The sequence below is a fragment of the Podarcis liolepis genome, assembly GCF_965112155.1.
Source record: "Podarcis liolepis genome assembly, chromosome: 12".
Lineage (NCBI taxonomy): Eukaryota > Metazoa > Chordata > Lepidosauria > Squamata > Lacertidae > Podarcis > Podarcis liolepis.
In genome coordinates this window covers 3,209,800-3,231,829 of record NC_139563.1, presented here as the reverse complement: position 1 = coordinate 3,231,829, position 22,030 = coordinate 3,209,800, and the positions used below count along the sequence as shown (strand labels likewise).

The window sequence follows — 22,030 nt, the reverse complement described above, 5'->3', positions numbered from 1 at the left end:
TGGCAGAATTAAGATACAGTGGTACCCTGCAAGACGAATGCCTCGCAAGACGGAAAACCCGCAAGACGAAAGGGTTTTCTGTTTTGGAGGCTTCGCAAGACGAATTTCCCTATGGGCTTGCTTCGCAAGACGAAAGCCCATAGGGAAATCTCCGGGGACCTCTTTTAAATGCTGGTGGTGGGGAACAAAGCCTTTCCCCCCCTCCGGCCTTCAGAAGAGGTCCAGGAAGGCCGGCGGGGGCCGAAAGGCTTTGCTCCCCACCGCCAGCATTTTAAAAGCAGTCCGGGATAGCAGGGAAGCGCTTCCCGCTATCGCGGACGGCTTTTGAAGGCAGGCGGGGGGGGAGCAAAGACTTTCGCCCCCCGCCCGCCTTCAGAAGAGGTCCTGGACCTCTTCTGAAGGCGGGCGGGGGGCAAAAGTCTTTGTCCCCCCTGCCTGCCTTCCCAGGGGCTTTTACATCGCCCCGGACAGCGGAGAAGTCCTCCGCTGTCCCGGGCGATTTTAAAATGCCGCCCGCCAGCATTTTAAGATCGCCCCGGACAGCGGAGAAGTCCTCCGCTGTCCTGGGGTTTTTTAAAATGCTGGGGGTGGGAAGAAAAGCCCTTGTCCCCCCCCCCCAGCCTTCAGAAGAGGTCGGGGGACAGACTGTCCCCGGACCTGGTCTGAAGACGGTTTCCATAGGAACGCATTAATTGATTTTCAATGCATTCCTATGGGAAACCGTGCATCGCAAGACGAAAAACTCGCAAGAAGAAAAAACTTGCGGAACGAATTAATTTCGTCTTGCGAGGCACCACTGTAAATTCAACAAATGATTTTTGATGGATGTTAAAGCAGAAAACTGATTTGAATGGTTATAGTAAAATACGCAGGAATGTGTGATATGTAAAATGAACCATGGAAGGAGAAGAAGGGAAGTCATCGGATATTTAAAAGTTTGTAAAATGTTTGGTTTTTTTTTAAATGTAAAATTGAAAACAATGAAAATTATTATCTATAAGAGAGAGTTGATATGGGCCATGATAGGGCATGAGAGATTGTCTCGCTCCTTACACCCCCAGTCGATCACTGCAGTCTGTAGGCGAGGAACTCCTTTAGGCATCAACTGGAGGTTTGTTCATCACAGTGTAGGAACTAGACCTTTAATTCAGTTGCGCTACCCTGTAGAATTCCCCCCCTTTGAATAATCATATTAATAATAAAAAATATGCTGCCCATTCGACTGCTTCTAAGCCTCTGTATTTCTCTTTTTTCCTATGATTTTTATTAAATTTTCTGTTTTACATTTTAGAATATTCATTTAAACAACCTTAAAATACCAATGACTTCCCTTCTTCTCTTTCCATGGTTCATTTTGCATAACATAAATCCCTGCATATTTTACATAAACTAAACCATTCAGTATTCCATCATTACACCCATCAAAACTTATTTATACAGTTGGATTTATCTTAATGCTGCTGACTTTTTCAAGTGCACACAATTCCCCCCCATATATTCAATAAGCATTTCCCAGTCTTCTTTAAACGTACCGTATTTTTCGCTCTATAAGACGCACTTTTCCCCTCCTAAAAAGTACAGTGGTGCCTCGCAAGACGAAAAGAATCCGTTCTGTGATTCTCTTCGTCTAGCGGTTTTTTCGTCTTGCAAAGCAAGCCCATTGACGGATTAGCGCTATTAGCGCTTTTAGCGGCTTATCTGCTGATCGGATCAGCTGATAAGCGGCTTAGCGGCTTAGAAAAAGGGGGGAAAGGGAAAAAAACCAGCAGGAACTCGCAAGACATTTTCGTCTTGCGAATCAAGCCCATAGGAGATTTGTTTTGCGAGGCACCTCCAAAACGGAAAACTCTTTCGTCTAGCGAGTTTTCCGTCTTGCGAGGCATTCGTCTTGCGGGGCACCACTGTAAGGGGAAATGTGTGTGCGTCTTATGGAGCAAATGCAGGCTGCGCAGCTTTTGCTGAAGCCAGGAGAGCAAGAGGGATCGGTGCCCTCTTGCTCTCCTGGCTTCGCTACGTTTCGCTGGAGAGGCGCTGCGCAGCTTTCCCTCTCTGCGCAGCGCCCCTTCAGCAAAGCGGGAGGAGAAATGGAAGGGGCTCCGCTTCTCCTCCCGCTTCGCTGAAGGGGCGCTGCGCAGAGAGGGAGAGAACATTTTTTTTCTTGTTCTCCTCCTCTAAAACTTGGTGCGTCTTATGATCAGGTGCGTCCGATAGAGCGAAAAATACGATATGTTCTTGTTCTCATATTCTGCAAGTGCTGGAGATGCAGTGAAGATGAAGTTACGTTCTATCGTATGTTGTGGACCTGTTAAAGGGTAAAATAGCATTGGGAAATAATTTGCAATGAATTGGGGGAAAATGTTTAAAAGTACTTTCCAAAAAAAAACCCCAAAACAACCAGAGTCCTTTTCGTTGGGGATAATTCAGACAGAAATCTCCAGGTGTCAAAAAAGGTTATTTCTGTATGCCACTACTGCGGCCTGTGTTTTGTTAGCCCAGAAATGGAAAACGAGTGAGGTTCCAACCAAAGAAGAATGGCAACTTAAGCTGATGGAATACATGCAGCTTGCGGACCTAAAATATAGTTGTTCCTCGTTTTGCGGCCGGGATCCGTTCCGGAGCCCCGGCCTCTAGCCGAAAAGGACACAGGGCAAAGCGGTTTGTTCTTCTGCACACGCGTGAGCGGCAAACCCGGAAATAACCCGTTCTGGTACTTCTGGGTTTACCACGGACGTTCGCCAGAATGGACGCTAGACAAGGTGGATGTTGACGGAGATATTGCTATATAGAATAAGCCTCTGTGTTTCCCTTACAGCGAAGAGAAGGCCAAGCTGCTGAGAGAAGTGATGGCCAAGATTGACGCCAAAAACGAAGTCCTGGAGTACGTATTTAAGGCTCCAGGGATCTGGGACCCTGAAGTTGGGACTGGGGGAAGCCACCGTGGAGGGTGGGGTGAGGGGGGCTGCCTCTTTGCTCACGGGTCACAGGGGTGGTCTCGCCGCCGCCGCATCATCATCATCAAGCATTTTTATTTATATCCCGCCCTCCCCAGCCGAAGCCGGGCTCAGAGCGGCTAACAATAAAAGTAACACAACATTCTAAAATCCATTCATTTTAAAATCAATTCAAAATCAAATTCATGGCAGCCATTGGGCTAGAGTTCTGTGAGGATTACCAAAGGAGGGGGTCAGACTGTGCCTTGGCCAAAGGCCTGGCGGAACAGCTCTGTCTTGCAGGCCCTGCGGAAAGATGTCAAGTCCCGCAGGGCCCTGGTCTCTTGTGACAGAGCGTTCCACCAGATCGGGGCCACAGCTGAAAAAGCCCTGGCTCTGGCTGAGGCCAGCCTAACCTTCCTGTGGCCCGGGACTTCCAAGATGTTTTTGTTTGAAGACCGTAAGGTCCTCCGCAGGACCTACCACGAGAGGTGGTCCCGTAGGTACGAGGGTCCTAGGCCGTATAGGGCTTTAAAGGTTAAAACCAGCACCTTGAACCTGATCCTGTACTCCACCGGGAGCCAGTGCAGCTGGTATAGCGCCGGGTGAATGTGATCTCGCAGTGAGGACCCCATAAGGAGTCTTGCCGCGGCATTCTGCACCCACTGGAGTTTCTTATATTCAGGCCAATATGGTAATCAAAACGGCGCCAGAAGATGTCATATTTGGAATTTGCTGGAATTTCCCCTCTGAGAACGCAAAGTTCCTGGGTCAGTTTCTCCGATGTGGCTATAAATAAGGCTTTTAAAAACCAGTTTGTGTTATAGCAGGCACCCCCAAACTCCAGATGTTTTGGGACTACAGTTCCCATCATCCCTGACCACTGATCATGTTAGTTAGGGATGATGGGAGTTGTAGTCCTAAAACATCTGGAGGGCCGAGTTTGGGGATGCCTGTTGATTTCCAGTCCTTCTGAGGCTCCGCCTAGGGGTGGGATAATCCAAGCTCTGCCGTGTGACCCCTCCTGTCATGCTTCTCTCTTTGTTTTTGTTTTTTTATACATTTTTATTAAAGTTTCACAAATTTTTAAACAAACACAAAAACACAAACAAACACAACACAAATAACAAGTATAATTTCGGATCCTTATTTTCTTAGCATCTTTCCCTGACTTCCCCACACCTCCCCTTCTTGTATTCCAATTCCAATAGTTAGCTCAGCAAGTTCTTGTCCCCTACTTTTACCTTATTATTATTGATCTTAATTAACCAATTAATTAACCAATTTTAACTTATAGACCTCAATTTAAACAACACCCTTTTCTAAAGTCGACCCAAATTCCCTTCCACAAATTTCCCAATTTTTATATTAATTACAAAACAAAATAACAGAGAGACAACATATAATTATACACCCTTTGGATTCCAAAACTCTCTTTGGATTCCAAAACTCTCACCCCCCCCTTTCCCGGTTTCAATCCCCAAAAAATGTCCCTCAATCTGTCAACTATCAGCCTGGAGATCTCACGTCCGAGGCCCTCAAATCTCTCTCAGTCCCTCTCTGCCGGTTTTTTTGGTAGTCCTTTATATTAGACATCAAGTCTCGGAGAAGCTCTGTCCCAATAAGGTCTATGCTTCTTCCAACCAGACCTCCATGTTCAAAAGTGGAGCCCAAATCTTGTTTCTCTCTTTGTAGACAATTCATGGACTCGTTGCAGCTGGACCCCGAGACGGTCGACAACCTGGACATGTACAACCACATCCCGCCCGTCTTGATGGAGAAATGCGCAGCGCTCAGCGTGCGCCCAGAGACCGTGAAAAACCTTGTTCAGTCCATGCAGGGTAGGTTTATGGGACTGGGAATGAGGTGTGTATGCCGTGCAAGGAAGAGACCACTCAGATTTTTTCAGTGATGGAGAACTTGGAATGGAGTTGCTGAGGGACTAGCTGCTTGTTTAAACTTCTGTAGTAATTGACTGTAAGCTTTTGTGTTGGAACACGTAAATCAGAACCAGTGAAGGCGGTGAAGGTCCTGCGTGAGTGTCTGGAGGCGGTTGGAAGATGGATGGCGGCTAACAGATTGAGGTTGAATCCTGACAAGACAGAAGTACTGTTTTTGGGGGAACAGGGGGCGGGCGGGTGTGGGGGATTCCCTGGTCCTGAATGGGGTGACTGTGCCCCTGAAGGACCAGGTGCGCAGCCTGGGAGTCATTTTGGACTCACAGCTGTCCATGGAGGCACAGGTCAAATCTGTGTCCAGGGCATCTGTTTACCAGCTCCATCTGGTACGTAGGCTGAGACCCTATCTGCCTGCGGACTGCCTCGCCAGAGTGGTGCATGCTCTGGTTATCTCTCGCTTGGACTACTGCAATGCGCTCTACGTGGGGATACCTTTGAAGGTGACTCGGAAACTACAACTAATCCAGAATGTGGCAGCTAGACTGGTGACTGGGAGCGGCCGCCGAGACCACATAACACCGGTCTTGAAAGACCTACATTGGCTCCCAGTACATTTCCAAGCACAATTCAAAGTGTTGGTGCTGACCTTTCAAGCCCTAAATGGCCTCGGTCCTGTATACCCGAAAGAGCGTCTCCACCCCCATCGTTCTGCCCAGACACTGAGGTCCAGCGCTGAGGGCCTTCTGGCGGTTCCCTCATTGCGAGAAGCAAAGCTACAGGGAACCAGGCAGAGGGCCTTCTTGGTGGTGGCGCCCGCCCTGTGGAATGCCCTCCCATCAGATGTCAAAGAGATAAACAACTACCTGACATTCAGAAGACATCTTAAGGCAGCCCTGTTCAGGGAAGTTTTTAACGTGTGATATTTTACTGTATTTTTGGTTTCTATGGAAGCCGCCCAGAGTGGCTGGGGAGGCCCAGCCAGATGAGCGGGGTATAAATAATAAATTATTATTATTATTATTATTATTATTATTATTATTATTATTATTATAATTATTACAACAATGTTATACACTGGGGTTGGGAACCTGCAGCCTGTGGGCCAGTCTTGGCCTGCAAGACCATTTCCCCCAAACCATGCCCATCAGCTGATGTCTTTGGCGATGTCAGCCGATGGGTGGAGGACAGGATTTTAATCCTGGTTTGCAAGATTGCACAGCCAAGGCAGCAGGATTTAATCCTTGCTGTTCCACTGAGTGGGGCACGGGGGGGGGGCTGTGGGTTAAACCACAGAGCCTAGGACTTGCCGATCAGAAGGTCGGCGGTTCAAATCCCTGCGATGGGGTGAACTCCCCTTGCTCAGTCCCTGCTCCTGCCAACCTAGCAGTTCGTAAGCACGTCAAAGTGCAAGTAGATAAATAGGTACCGCTCCGGCGGGAAGGTAAATGGCGTTTCCGTGCGCTGCTCTGGTTCACCAGAAGCGGTTTAGTCCTGCTGGCCACATGACCCGGAAGCTGTACACCGGCTCCCTCGGCCAATAAAGCGAGATGAGCGCCGCAACCCCAGAGTCGGCCCTGACTGGACCTAATGGTCAGGGGTCCCTTTACCTTTACCTATTCCACTGAGCAGCAATCACAGCTGTGCGAGCCAGTGTGGTGTAGTGGTTAAGAGCGATAGACTCGTAATCTGGGGAACCGGGTTCGCATCTCCGCTCCTCCACATGCAGCTGCTGGGTGACCTTGGGCCAGTCACACTTCTCTGAAGTCTCTCAGCCCCACTCACCTCACAGAGTGTTTGTTGTGGGGGAGGAAGGGAAAGGAGAATGTTAGCCGCTTTGAGACTCCTTCGGGTAGTGATAAAGCGGGATATCAAATCCAAACTCCTCTTCTTCTTCTGCGCAAAAGCTCCCTTTGAAGCAGCTCACAGGCAGGAGTGAGCTATTTCAAAGAGGCCTTTGCAAAGGCTCCTGAGCTTCCTTCTTCAGCCTCCGGGGCTGCTAAAACAATCAAGGGGATTCAGCAGCTCCCCTTTTTAGTTTGGAGGAAATGTGAGAGGTGGCTCGATAGCGGTTTATGGAATCAGGCATGGCATGGAGAAAGGGGATAGATAAAAGTTTTATCTCCCTCTCTACGCTACACTAAAACTCGTAGATGTTCAGTGAATGTTGGAAGATTAGGGACAGATAAAAGAAAGGAAATCTTCAAACAGAAGCGCGGTTAAACTGTGGAACTCCCTGCCACAGGAGACAGCGACGGCCACCATTCTAGATGGCTTTAAAAGAGGATGAGGCAAATTCATGGAGTATAGGGCTATAATTAGCAACTAGCAATGATGCCGGCTTTGCTCTGCCCCGACAGCAATGCTTCCGAATGCCAGTTCCTGGAAACTGCAGGAGGGGAGAGGGCTCCTGTGTTCGAATCCTGCTTGCTGGTTTCCCACAGGCATCTTGTTGGCCCCTGTGAGAACAGAATGCTGGACTAGATGGTCCACTGGCCTGATCCAATAGGCTGTTCTTCTGTTCTCCTCCAAGTCTCTTTTCCTTTAAGTCCCCTGTCTTGTAGGCTTAAGAAGGAAGCATTGGGATCCTTAAATTACCTGTCTATATGTTACCAATACAGTGGTACCTCGGGTTAAGTACTTAATTCGTTCCAGAGGTCCGTACTTAACCTGAAGCTGTTCTTAACCTGAAGCACCACTTTAGCTAATGGGGCCTCCTGCTGCTGCCGCACCGCGGGAGCCCGATTTCTGTTCTCATCCTGAAGCAAAGTTCTTAACCTGAAGCACTATTTTTGGGTTTAGCGGAGTCTGTAACCTGAAGCGTCTGTAACCTGAGGTACCACTGTAATAAATTTGTGTTTGTTTCTTCAAAACCTGCCAAGGAGCCCAGTTCATTTTGTTGTTTCTTTTAAGTACTTTGTAAAAGGTTCCCATTCTTCTTTAAAGTCACAGTTGTCCTTATCACAAAGTTCGTGTGTCAGTTTCGCCAGCTCCAATTAGTCCATCAATTTCCCTTGCCCACAGTTCTTTTGTCAATATGCAGAGAATAGCATGTGCTGAAAAACCAGAGAGAGGAGCTGAGGGAAGTCTGGGCCGGGGTGGGAAGGTGGACTTTCCTTGGGGAGGGTGGAGGGGAAAATAGAGGGGGTGGGAAATGAGGATGATATGTCTTTGATAAATGGTTATGCTGAAATTCCTAATACAAATTATATATATATATAAAAAAGGAAGCATTGGGAGACTTGGAAAAGGTCCTGTTCCCCCTTTAAGCCTCCGACATCAGGGGCTTAAAAGTTTGGAGCGTGGGGAGACTTGCAAAGGCGCAAGGGATTTGGACGGATGGGCAGCCCCGCCAATGGTGTGAAGTCTCAAAATCTCTCCCTCTTCTCCCCTCCAGCGCTCTCTGGCGTTTTCACGGACGTCGAAGCGTCTCTGAAGGAGATCAAGGACCTGCTGGACGAGGATGAAGCCCAGGAGCAGAAGCTGCGAGAGGCGCTGGGGGGAAAGCTGCCCCCGCAGCAGGGCTCCCCTCCCACCCCGCCCTCCTCCGGGCTGGCGGAAGTAGCCAAGGAATGGGCCAAGTACATGGAGGTGCACGAGAAGGCCAGCTTCACCAACACGGAGCTCCACAAGGCTATGAACCTGCACATCAGCAACCTGCGGCTGCTCAGCGGCCCCCTGGAGCAAGTGAGGGCCGCCTTGCCCACCCCCAGCCTGACGGAAGGTGAGGAGAACAGGTTGCCGCCGTCTCTTCTCTGTTACGGCTTCCTGCCGGTTGAGCCCACAGGCGCCGTGAATCATGGATTCTTTAGCTGCGATTCCTGCATTGCAGGGGGTTGGTCTGGATGACCCTTGGGGGTACCGACTCTACAATTCTGTGATTCTACACGCTCTGAAATATGGGGGAACCCCCTGCTGCATTCTCCTCCCCTGCTAAGCAGAGCTATGCAAAGACCAGGGATGCGGGTGGCGCTGTGGTCTAAACCACTGAGACTCTTGGGATCGCAGGTTGTAAGGTCGGCGGTTCGAATCCCCGCGACGGGGTGAGCTCCCATTGCTCGGTCCCTGCTCCTGCCAACCTAGCAGTTCGAAAGCATGCCGGTGCAAGTAGATAAATAAGTACCAATGTGGCGGGAGGGTAAACGGCGTTTCCGTGTGCTCTGGTTTCCGTCACACTGTTCTGTTGTGCCGGAAGTGGTTTAGTCCTGCTGGCCACATGAGCCGGAAAGCTGTCTGTGGACAAACGCCGGCTCCCTTGGCCTGAAAGCGAGATGAATGCTGCAACCCCAGAATCACCTTTGACTGGACTTAACCATCCTGGGGTCATTTGCCTTTACCTTTACCTATGTAAAGACCATTATTACATATATGTCCTGTCTTTCCTCCAAGAAGTTCAAGGCGGTGTGCACGATTCTCCATCTTATCCTCACAACCACCCTTATAATAATAATAATAATATTTGATTTGATTTGATTTGATTTGATTTGATTTGCTGCCATCAGGCATTCAAAATCATCAGGCATTCAAAAACTCCCAATACAGGGCTTCAGGTGTCTTCTAAATGTCAAATAGTTGTTTATCTCCTTGACATCTGGTGGGAGGGCGTTCCACAGGGCGGGTGCCACCACCGAGAAGGCCCTCTGCCTGGTTCCCTGTAGCTTCACTTCTCACAGGGAGGGAACCTCCAGAAGGCCCTCGGAGCTGGACCTCACTGTCCGGGCTGAACGATGAGGGTGGAGACACTCCTTCAGGTCTAAAGGCCAAGTCCAAGCGGCGAGCTTCATGGCAGCTTGGGGTGATGTTTCAGGATCTGCAGAGACTGATTTCTAGCTCAGTTTCCTTCAGCTGTTTCAAATCTCTCTCTCTTTACCCTGCTGTTGTCACACACCTGAAATCAGGTTGTCACCCACTTGTGGCTCCCAGCTCACCGGTTGTAGGCCATTGGACTGCGGGGTCACCCTTTCGGTAGAAGGAATCATTCACGTCTGTTTTTAAAAAATGCAGGCCAGAGTATGGGAACAGGTCCACTTTGTGGAATAGGTAGATGGCAGAATTAATCCTGGTGCAGTAATTGAAATCCTGCACCTTAAAAAAATAATAATTAAAACCGGTCTTTGCCAACCTGCTGCCCTGGAGATGTCTTTTGGACTACAAATCCCATCAGCCCCTTTCTGCCTCTTTCCTCCCCAGACGACCAGCAGGCAATGCAGACCTTGAAGAGGATCCTGGCCAAAGTTCAGGAGATGAAGGACCAGCGAGTCTCCCTGGAGCAGCAGCTGCGCGAGATGATCCAGAAGGACGACATCACCACTTCGCTGGTGACGACGGACCGGTCTGAGATGAAGGTGGGCAGCTGGGAGGGAGGGAGGCAGGGTGTCCGGTCGGCCATTCTCACCCCCATCGCCACCCAGTTCCTCCTGAAGCTGATGGGAAAGTGAATCACAAGAACATAAGAGCCCCCCGGAAAATAGACGGGCAGGTTATGTAGTTGTGGACACGAACCGCATGACGTTCAAAGAGGATTAGTCAAAATCGCAAAGGAGAGGGCTGTTGGCTGTTGTCGGCTGTTCTCTGCCTCTATGGTCAAAATAATAATAATAATAATAATAATAATAATAATAATAATAATAATAATAAATAATTTTATTTATACCCCACTCTCCCCAGCCAAGACCAGGCTCCGGGCAGCTAACACCAGGTATAAAAACAATTGATTAAGACACAACTTAAAAACAAGATTAAAATACAACATTAAAATGCAGCCTCCTTTCAGTAGAAACTCAACTCAAAAACTTTTGGGGGATGAAAACGTCAAATCTTCGCCAAGGCCAACTATCCAGACTGGTCCTACGTGGTCCAGAAACAAGCCAGGGAAGTCCCCAAATAGGAGTTCCATCACAGAAGGAGAAAGGAAAAAGGAAAGAGTGGAAAGGGATCAAGTTGATTCCAAGCCAAAGGCCAGGCGGAACAACTCTGTCTTAGAATCATAGAATCATAGAATCATAGAGTTGGAAGAGACCACAAGGGCCATCGAGTCCAACCCCCTGCCAAGCAGGAAACACCATCAGAGCACTCCTGACATATGGTTGTCAAGCCTCTGCTTAAAGACCTCCAAAGTAGGAGACTCCACCACACTCCTTGGCAGCAAATTCCACTGTCGAACAGCTCTTACTGTCAGGAAGTTCTTCCTAATGTTTAGGTGGAATCTTCTTTCTTGTAGTTTGGATCCATTGCTCCGTGTCCGCTTCTCTGGAGCAGCAGAAAACAACCTTTCTCCCTCCTCTATGTGACATCCTTTTATATATTTGAACATGGCTATCATATCACCCCTTAACCTCCTTTTCTCCAGGCTAAACATGCCCAGCTCCCTTAGCCGTTCCTCATAAGGCATCGTTTCCAGGCCTTTGACCATTTTGGTTGCCCTCCTCTGGACACGTTCCAGTTTGTCAGTCTCCTCCTTGAATTGTGGTGCCCAGAACTGGACACAGTACTCCAGGTGAGGTCTGACCAGAGCAGAATACAGTGGCACTATTACTTCCCTTGATCTAGATGCTATACTCCTATTGATGCAGCCCAGAATTGCATTGGCTTTTTTAGCTGCTGCGTCTTACAGGCCCTGTGGAAAGAAATCAGATCCCACAGGGCCCTGGTTTCATGAGACAAAGCGTTCCTTGCTGGAAACCACAGGAGGAGAGAGAGGGCTCTGGTGCTCAGGTTTACTAGAAAAGCTATCTGGTGGGCCACTGGCCTGATCCAGAAGCCTCTGTTATGTTCAGAGTAGCGAAATGCAGCAGGAGCGTGCTCACTTATGGCTTATGTGTGTGGTACGGAAGCTGTACTACCCGGGACAGGATGGGGTTGCGCAGAGTTGTTAAGGCAGCAGAGAGCATTGTTGGCTGCCCACTCTCCACCTTAGAGCAGATTTATGCCACAAGGTGCCATAGGAAGGCACTGGACATAGTAAAAGATCCATCGCATCCTGGTCACTGTCTCTTCGAGCTCCTGCCGTCGGGACAGAGATACAGGACGATGAAGACAAGAACAAGCCGTCTTAAGAACAGCTTCTTCTCCAGAGCGATCTCGGCCCTGAATGGGAAGCCTGGACTTTGAAAGTCATCTAATCTCCCTTGCTGTATTATACTATATTGTTTTAATTAGTGTTTTTATAGTTGTTTTGATTTTGTGTGGAGTGCCCTACCTGGGTGGATGGAGCAGCCAAGTAATTTCGTTGTCCCCGAGAGGGGGCAATGACAATAAAGATATTATTATTATTATTATTATTATTATTATTATTATTATTATTAAGGCACAGGCCTGTCTCCCAGTTCCCTCTTCCCTGTCTTTCTCACAGATCCATGTCCAGTTTATACAAAGCCTGGCACTTCTCTCTCTTGTCTCAGTAGAGAGATCAATTGGGGAGGCAGCTAAGGCAACGTTTGGGGTCTTGTTATTCTTTTCTGAACACATCAAAATGAAAGTCTAATCAGAAGAGGGTGCTGAATTTCTCTAGGAACCCTGCAGGCACTCTAGGAATTCAGGCAGGGTTTTCTCCCAGCCTTACCTGGAGTTGCCCTTTGGACTTGAACCCAGGACCACCTGCTGGCCAGGCAGACCCTCTTCCACTGAGCTGTGGCTCTTTCTCCACACCTCCGATAACCCAAAGGCCTAAAAGATGCTCTTACTCTCCCCACCGGTCTCCTCTCCCTGCCTCAACCAATTCCCCGAATCCCCTTCTCCCTCCTCCCCAGCCTATCGTAGCTTTGCCTTGACTTCTCCTCCGTCTCTCTCCAGAAACTCTTTGAGGAGCAGCTGAAGAAATATGACCAGATCAAGGTCTACTTAGAACAGAACTTGACCGCCCAGGAGAACATCCTCAAAGCCCTGACGGACGCCAACGTCAAGTATGCGGCCGTGCGCAAGGTCCTGGCAGAGGTGGAACACAAGTGAGTGGCCGGGGGGAGGAAGAGAAGCTGTTTTTTGGATTTCTGGTGTCCAAAACCTGAGGAGTGGTTGGTGGGAGGCTTGGCAGCCTGGCAAAAGTTGGATGTTCTGCCAGCTAGATGCCAGCAGGGAGGCAGCAGCCAGAGATTATTGGTGCAACGAGAATGGCGGATTAACTTGCACAGTGCTTGGGCTCCTGTATTAAGAAGTGTGTGTGCGTGTGCAAAGGGGTGTACACTTGTCGATTGGTACAGCTCAGCCCTTGTGCCCAGGCATGTGTGAATGCCTTTCCTGGCTCTGCGCGCTTTCTGAGAGCCAGTGTGGTGTAGTGGTTAAGAGCAGTAGTCTCGTAATCTGGTGAACCGGGTTCAATTCCCCGCTCCTCCACCTGCAGCTGCTGGGTGACCTTGGGCCAGTCACACTTCTCTGAAGTCTCTCAGCCCCACTCACCTCACAGAGTGTTTGTTGTGGAGGAGGAAGGGAAAAGGAGAATGTCAGCCGCTTTGAGACTCCTGAAGGGGAGTGAAAGGCGGGATATCAAATCCAAACTCCTCTTCTTCTTCTTTCTGGGTGGTCCTGCAAACGCCCCTCTTCCTCATCCTAACCTTTCTTTTCCTGCCGTCCCCCCAGGTGGAACACCTCTTTGCAGACACTGGTGGCTTCCTATGAGGCTTACGAGGACCTGATGAAGAAATCCCAGGAAGGGAAGGATTTCTACGCCGACTTGGAGAGCAAAGTGGCCAAACTGCTGGAGAAATCCCGCACTGCCTGCAAGGGAGCCGAGGTGGTCAGGCAGCAGCTCCTGGAGAGGTAAGGTGGCTTGGCTCCGGGTGCAAGTGGGTGGGTGTGGAGACAGAGCAGAGACATCCTTGCTAGTAGCCATTGTTGGCCTTCTCCTCTGTGAATTTGTCCCTCCTTCTTTTAAAGCCACCCAGGTTGGTGGCCATCCTGTGGCAGGGAGTTCCAAAGTTTAACTGTAAAATGTGATGTTAAAACGAGGGTAATCCGGGATGATGGGAATTGTATTCCAACACTGTCCAGGGTCACAAGATTGAGAAAGGCTGGTTTAGGTGATGATTGGAACACCAGGTTTTTTTAAAAAAATATACAGACACCTGGGGTTTTAATAATAATAATAAATATTTATTTATACCCCGCCCTTCCCAGTTCAAAAACCGGGCTCAGGGTGGCTAACAAATTTAAAACACTTTAAAATAATTATAAAAGCAGCATAAAATACAGTATAAAAACATGAATAACAATAAAAGTCAAAAGTCAAACAGATAATCCCCAGGGCTAGCTGGCTGAATTGGTCCTACTTGGGCCAGCGAGGAGGCCAGGGGAGAATTAGCTGTGGGGTCTCAGAGCGGGTGATCTTCATAAAAGGGGAGGGGGAGGGAAAAGAAGGGAAATAAAAGATCAGGCTGAATTCAAATTAAAGGCCAGGCAGAATAGCTCTGTCTTACAGGCCCGACGGAAGGAGGTTACCGTATTTTTTGCACCATAACACTCACTTTTTTCCTCCTGGAAAGTAAGGGGAAATGTCTGTGCGTGTTATGGAGCGAATGCCTACGGATGACAGGGGGATCTGCTGCAGTCGTGAGCAGAGGATCCATGGCTACAGCTTGCACCAAAAAAATCACGCACCCACTGTTGCCTGGGGCCACAATGGTGCAAAAACATGGTTACAAAGCATGGATCCACATGGATCCTCAGGATTTTTGCATTGGGCTACCCCAAACTCACCGTCAGATCACATGTCTGTGGCCACAGCATGAACCACAAAAATCATACATCCACCGTTTCGTTTAGAATATTTTTTTTCTTGTTTTCCTCCTCTCAAAACTATGTGCGTGTTATGGTCGGATGCGTGTTATAGAGCGAAAAATAAGGTAAATCCTGAAGGGCCCTAGTCTCGCGGGAAAGAGCATTCCACCATGTCGGAGCCATCACTGAGAAGGCCCTGGCCCTGGTAGAGGATAGTCTGACTTCCTTAGGGCCCGGGACCTTTAAGCTATCATTATTCATGGACCTTAGGGTCCTCTGCGGGGCAGACCAGGAGAGGCGGTCCCGTAAATACAAGGGCCCTAAGCCACAAAGGACTTTAAAGGTCAAGACCAGCACCTTGAACCTGACCTGATACTCCACCGGGAGCCAGTGCAACTGGAAAAGCACTGGCTGAATATGCTCCCATGGCAGGGACCCTGTGAGGAGCCTCAACATGGCATTCTGCACCCACTGGGGTTTGTGGGACAGTTTGGAGGGCAGCCTTGTGTAGAGCGAATTACAGTAGTCCCTGTTCAGGGACCCTCTGGGGGCAAGGGGGTGCTGGGAGTGGGTGCCCATCTCACACGGCTTCTCTGTGCCCTTGTCTTGGCAGGGAACTGAAGAAGAGACCTCCTGCCAGGCCCACCACCCCCAAGCCAGCGCTCCAGAAGAAGACCTCTGACCTCGAGCTGCCCGACCCCCTGCCCCTCAGCTCCCTCTCCCTGGCCGACCTCCCAGAGGAGCTCCGCAGCCTGCCCCCTGAAGTCCTGGGGGCTCACCTGGCACAGCTGCCGCCAGACGCCTTGGCCGCCCTGGGTCTGGACCCCGCCTTCCCCCACGCCGGCCTGCGAGCGGCCCCTGGCCAGGAAGCCTTCTCTGCCCCCCAGCCGGGCCAGGCCAGGCTTCCCTTCAGCCCGGCGGGCCGAGGTGCCCCCCACAGGCACTACCCACCGCCCAGAGTCCCGGCCGGCTCCGCGCAAGCCCCTTACCCGCCGGCCTCCCACCAGATGCCGCCTTCTGCCCCCCAGGCAGCTCCACCACCGATGAGCTCTGCCCCCTCCTCAGGCGCCTACCCACCCAGCGCCAGTGTCATGCGGGGCCCAGCTGTGCAGCCCGCCTACGCTCTGCCCCCTCAGCACACCTCCCCGCAGCACCTCCCCATGCCCGTCTCCGCTCCCCCAGGGGGCATGCTTTACGGCATGGGGCAGCTGGCCCCCAACAGCGGGGCCTTCCCGGCCAGCCACTCCACCCCTCTGGCAGTTAGGCCTCCCGCGCCCTCCCCACACCAGTACGGCGTCGGCGGCTTTCCGCCGGGGGTCCGGCCAGCCACCACCACCGTCGACAGCATCCAGGCCCCCATCTCGAGCTGCACGGCCCCCAGGGGCATGGCCGGGCCGCTCCCCCAATGGGCAGGGCCTCCTCCTGCTGCCCAGGGTGGCTTCGCAGGACCTCAAGGGACCCCCAACGCTCACTTCCCCTACCCGCAGCCTTTCATGCAGCAGGTCCTGCCGCCTTACTCCTCTGCTCAACCTCCGCAGGCCTTCTCCCCCCACGGACCCCTCCAGCCCCCGATCGACCGGCAGGCCCGCCCCCAGCCCCTCGGCCCGCCCCCTCAGCAGTACACACCCCAGTTCCTGGCCCAGACCCAAATGCCCCAGCAGCAGCCGCCCTTCCAGCACCCCTTTTCGGCTCAGGTCTGCGCTCCGCAAGCCGCCCTCGGACAGGGCCACCCCGTCCAACTGGGAGCCCAACACTACCAGCTTGGGCCGGCCCACGACAAGCTGCCCCGCGGCCACGCCCTGCCTCCCCACTCCCTGACCTACCCCACGGCCGTGTCGCACGCCCCCAACATTTCCATGGGCATGATGGGGCCCGGGCAGCAACAGCAGCAGCAGCAGATTCCCCTTCGCCCGTCGCTCGCTTCCATCCAGCCCTTGCCCGCTGGATCGCCGGCCCAGGTTGCCTTTGGCGCCGGCCCGACGCCCCTGGGCCCTGGCACCCCCCAGATCCCTCCAGGGGCCCCTATGCCCCTGGGAGGGCAGCCCCAGCCCGTCAGCCAGGCCCTCCCTCACCACGTCCCCCCCGCACCCAGCCCTGCCCTGGCACAGATGCCCGGCGCAGCAGTGGTGCCGGGCGCTGCTTTGCCCTCGCCGGCGCCCTCGCCGCAGCCTTCCCTGACCCTGCCGGCTCCCTCTCTCCTGCCCCCCTCGGGGCCTCTCCCGCAGCTGCCCCCCTCCTCTCTGGCGCCCGGCGGGGCCGCCCCACTAGCGCAGGGCCCCTCCGATGCCTCCCGCTTCCCCCGGCAGAATTCGTCCACCGACGACCTCCTGTCCTCCAGCCCCGAGAGCCAGCACGGGGGCGCCAAGGCCTCGGTGGGGCAGCCCCTCCTGCAGCCGACCAAGGCTGACGCCAAGGACGGGCTGAAGCCGAAAGCCGTGCAGCTGATCGAGAAGGACCCCTACGAGAAGCCTGAGCACATCCGGCGGCTCCTGTCGGAGCTGGAGCGCTTCCAGGACGTGGTGGGCGGCCTGGAGAAGCCGGCCCCTTCCTCGGGGAGTGCCAGCGAGCTGGACGGCATCTGGAAGGAGCTGCAGGACGCCCAGGAGAAAGACGCCCGCCAGCTGTCCATCGCCATCGCCCGCTGCTACTCCATGAAGAACCGCCACCAGGACATCATGCCCTACGACAAGAACCGCATCGTCCTGCAGTCGGGCAAGGACGACTACATCAACGCCAGCCGCGTCGAAGACCTCTCCTCCTACTGCCCCGCCATCATTGCCACCCAGGCCCCCCTGGTGGGCACCGCCTCCGACTTCTGGCTCATGATCTACGAGCAGAAGGTGTCCGTCGTCGTCATGCTGGTTTCTGAGCAGGAGATTGAGAAAGTAAGGAGCAAGGGTTTGTCACAAGTCGAGTGTACTTTGATAAGAATAATACTAATACTACTAATAATAGAATTAGCCAAATTGACAGACAAAATAAGATAAAAAGCCAAGGTTCAAGGACAGAAATCTGGCTGAGTCTGGAATAACCTTGTGAAGTGAAAGGATAAGAAAGAGGGATTTATATCTAGATGTTAGGATAGAGATGATAAGAAAAACAGGAAGACACAATGAGAGATAAAGGAGGTGCCATGAGATTGGTGGAAGTCAAGGTTTTATTGTTGTTTTTAGTGTTTATATTATTAACTTGTAAGATATGGATTTGTTGTTGTTTAGTTGTTGCTTTTTTAGTTTTTCAAATGTTGGTTTTTGTGTGTTGTGTATTGTTATTTTTCGATATTTTTCATGTGTGGGAAATACTAATAAATTTTATTTAATAATAAAAAGTAGTAGTAGTAGTAGTAGTAATAATAATAATAATAATAATAATAATAATAATAATAATAATAATAATAATTTATTATTTATACCCTGCCCATCCGGCTGGGCCTCCCCAGCTACTCTGGGCGGCCTCCAACAAAGCACTAAAAGGCAGTAGTCTGTTAAACATTAAAAGCTTCCCTAAACAGGGCTGCCTTCAGATGTCTTCTAAAAGTCTGGTAGTTGTTCTTCTCTTTGACATCTGGTGGGAGGGCGTTCCACGGGGCAGGTGCCACTACCGAGAAGGCCCTCTGCCTGGTTCCCTGTAACTTGGCTTCTCGCAGTGAGGGAACCGCCAGAAGGCCCTCGGCGCTGGACCTCAGTGTCCGGGCAGAACAATGGGGGTGGAGACGCTCCTTCAGATATACTGGACTGAGGCCGTTTAGGGCTTGAAAGGCCAGCACCAACACTTTGAATTGTGCTCGGAAACGTACTGGGAGCCAGTGTAGGTCTTTCTCTGGTTTAAACAGACTTTCTCATGTATTAGGGGCAACTCGGGTGGTCTTGTCTGAGACAGGTCTGTCTGCTTCATTGGGGTCATGTTGAGGGTGATTCCCCCCCCCCCAATAGATTGCACTCAGATCTCCACAGATGTTCCCTGCACTTTTATGTTTTTTTCCGCCCAGCCCTGAGGACTAGCAACTTGCTGTTAGTTTGTTTTTTTAAAGCAACCTGAGAGTCTCCGGCTTCTGACCCTGGGCACCAGATCCTGTGATTGCAGCTGGGGGAGAAGGAGAGAGGGAGACACTCAAATGCTTTATCCTCCTCTAATGTAATGTGTATTGCATATGGACTGCAAGAAAAAAGTGACTTGCGTTCCTAAGGAGGCGTATGCTTAGAATTTGCCAACCAGCTTAGGCTTCATCATCAAAGCCTTATGGGCATAAACTGTTAAATCCCTAAATAGAATGCCACAGGTGTTTGCATCGTGCTAAGCCATAGTTTAAAGGTGACAATTATGTCCAGCTGTGGCCGACTCTGGGGTTGCAGCGCTCATCTCGCTTTACTGGCCGAGGGAGCCGGCCTACAGCTTCCGGTCTTGTGGCCAGCATGACGAAGCCACTTCTGGTGAACCAGAGCAGCGCACGGAAACGCCGTTTACCTTCCCGCTGGAGCCGTACCTATTTATCTACTTGCACTGGTGTGATTTCGAACTGCTAGGTTGGCAGGAGCAGGGACCGAGCAACGGGAGCTCACCCCATCGCGGGGATTCGAACCGCCAACCTTCTGATCAGCAAGTTCTAGGCTCTGTGGTTTAACCCACAGCACCACCCACGTCCTAAGCCATAGTTTAGTATGATATAAATCAGGCATTTCCGAACTCAGCCCTCCAGCTGTTTTGGGACTACAGTTCCCATCATCCCTGACCACTGGTCCTGTTAGCTAGGGATGATGGGATGATCGCTAGACGAAAGAGTTTTCTGTTTTGGAGGTGCTTCGCAAAACGAATCTCCTATGGGCTTGCTTCACAAGACGACAATGTCTTGCGAGTTCCTGCTGGGTTTTTTTCCTCCCCCCCCCCCTTTTTCTAAGCCGCTAAGCTGCTTGTCAGCTGATCCGATCAGCAGATAAGCCGCTAATAGCGCTAATCTGCTAATCCGTCAATGGGCTTGCTTCGCAAGACGAAAAAACCGCTAGATGAAGAGAATCACAGAACGGATTCTTTTCGTCTTGCGAGGCACCACTGTATGTTGTAGTTTTGGGTTGTGAGCCGCCTTGAGATCTGCAGGTGTAGGGGGGTATACAAATTTAATAAATGAAATAAATGTGGCTTCCCCATAACCTCAACAGCAGGATCCTAGAGCACGTCCGGTGGGGAGATTACCCCCAGTAGATGACCTTGGAACAGCTGCTATCCCAGTATCAAGTTCATTCAGGTTTTAATTGGATTTTGAATAGGTGTTGGCTCCCAGTACGTTTCCGAGCACAATTCAAAGTGTTGGTGCTGACCTTTAAAGCCCTAAACGGCCTCAGTCCAGTATATCTGAAGGAGCGTCTCCACCCCCATCGTTCAGCCCGGACACTGAGGTCCAGCTCCGAGGGCCTTCTGGCGGTTCCCTCACTGCGAGAAGCCAAGTTACAGGGAACCAGGCAGAGGGCCTTCTCGGTAGTGGCGCCCTCCCTGTGGAACGCCCTCCCACCAGATGTCAAAGAGAACAACAACTACCAGACTTTTAGAAGACATCTGAAGGCAGCCCTGTTTAGGGAAGCTTTTAATGTTTGATGTATCACAGTATTTTAATATTCTTTTGGAAGCCGCCCAGAGTGGCTGGGGAAGCCCAGCCAGATGGGCGGGGTATAAATAATAAATAATAATAATAATAATTATTATTATTATTATTATTATTATTATTATTATTATTATTATTATTATTTGCATTTCATTTTTACCTTTTTGAATTGTGTTGTGTTAGCTTCCTTAGCGGGGTCGGGCAAAACCGCTATTCTGAACTATGCTTTTCATAGAGGAGGGCAGGCTGACGAGTTCACGGAACCAAGAACCAAAAAGTTTGGGGAGCCGAAGTTGTTTTCTCTAACTGATGGCAGCTCCCCAGTATCTCAGACTTCCCAAGCTGCCTTCTAACCATGGGGGGGGGGGCAAGGCCAAAATGGTGGCACTGGAGGTCCTCTGCCATGGCCCTCCTTTTCTCCTCCTGACATCCCCCCGTTTCTCTTTCTCTCCTGCAGCAAAAGGTGGTCCGCTACTTCCCCACGGAGCGGGGCCAGCCCATGGTCCACGGCCTCCTCACCCTGGTCCTCACCAGTGTGAAGGCCACCCCGACCCACGTGGAACGCATGATCACGCTGCAGTTCCGAGACCAGAGCTTGAAGCGCACCGTTATCCACCTCCAGTTCTCCTCCTGGCCGGAGCTGTATGTGAATTTTGTCCCATGCAAGGAGGGCGGTGGGGAGAGGCTGAGGATGAGGGGTAGGCCTGGCCGTGCCTCGCTTGCCTGGCCCAGCCAGAGCTGTGCTTCTCAAACTTGGGTCGCCAGCTGTCGTTGGGACTACAACTCCCATCATCCCTAGCTAGCAGGGCCAGGGATGATGGGAGTTGTAGTCCAACATTGTCACGGACTGGTTGGACACAGGGGGATGGTGGGAGGAACCAGGAGTGGTCCGTGTCAAAAGCTGAAGAGGTAACAGGGCATAGTGAGCAGGGAGAGTCTGTGATAGAGAGAAGTCCAGAATTGGAGGCCGAAGCTGAAGCAGGAGGGTGGGAAGAGAGAGGCAGAAATGAGTCAGGCTGGTGGAGAGTCACGGGTGTCTCCCACTTCTGCTGGGACAAGCTCCCCTTCCCTGCTTGTCTCCCAGGACTAGGGGAGGCATGAAGTGGGAGGAGCAAAGGCCAGGTGCACTGGCATAGTCTCAGATTGCTTGGGAACAGCCCTGGAGAGCAGGAGATTTCAGCAGCTATGTTGCGGTGGGGATTTTCTGTCTCCGCAACTGCTTCATGGGGGCCAGACCTACCGGAGGATGGTCTTGTCTTTTCTTTTTATTAGATAATACTAAGAAAAAAAGGAACAGAAAACCTGCGATAAACAGATGTAAATCAGAAATACACAGAAATATTTGACAGTACATAAGTACACCCCCACCCACCCATGACTCTCCTCCACCACGTCTCGATTCCTGACCACTGGTCCTGTGAGCTAGGGATGATGGGAGTTGTAGTCCAACAACATCTGGGGACCCAAGGTTGAGAACCACTGCTTTATGTGTTATATTAAATATATTAAATATTAGCATTGCATTCCTAATATATCCATTGGAATTGGATATCTTATATCCAATTCCAAATATCTCCCTCTCGTATACTCTACAACTTTAATCTATGCATAGCAACACACTTTTTTTTAACAGTGTTTTTCCATGTATTCTTTGAAGCATTGCCATTCTAGTTTTAATTTTTGATTTGACCTGTAATCTTATGCCTGCTGTTTGTTTTGCCAACTGTATATATTCACTCATTTTACATATCCAATCATCCTTGGGATTGTTTCAGCTTTCCATTTACTCATTAGCCCTGGTGCTCGACTCTGGGGTTGCGGTGCTCATCTTGCTTTACTGGCCGAGGGAGCCGGCGTACAGCTTCCGGGTCATGCGGCCAGCATAACTAAGCCGCTTCTGGCGA

The 22,030-nt window shown here is 51.0% G+C and overlaps 1 protein-coding gene across 1 annotated transcript in view; it reads left to right on the top strand.

Moving 5' to 3' along the window:
• Positions 1 to 22,030, top strand: part of PTPN23 (protein tyrosine phosphatase non-receptor type 23) — a 61,907-nt gene that overhangs the window by 32,323 nt on the left and 7,554 nt on the right. Inside the window, exons 14-21 of the mRNA XM_083466578.1 lie at positions 2,813 to 2,878; positions 4,626 to 4,771; positions 8,223 to 8,549; positions 10,016 to 10,170; positions 12,617 to 12,768; positions 13,397 to 13,576; positions 15,147 to 17,418; positions 20,584 to 20,768. Of these exons, the coding sequence (XP_083322704.1) occupies positions 2,813 to 2,878; positions 4,626 to 4,771; positions 8,223 to 8,549; positions 10,016 to 10,170; positions 12,617 to 12,768; positions 13,397 to 13,576; positions 15,147 to 17,418; positions 20,584 to 20,768 (3,483 nt within the window). The remainder of the gene's footprint in view (positions 1 to 2,812; positions 2,879 to 4,625; positions 4,772 to 8,222; positions 8,550 to 10,015; positions 10,171 to 12,616; positions 12,769 to 13,396; positions 13,577 to 15,146; positions 17,419 to 20,583; positions 20,769 to 22,030) is intronic.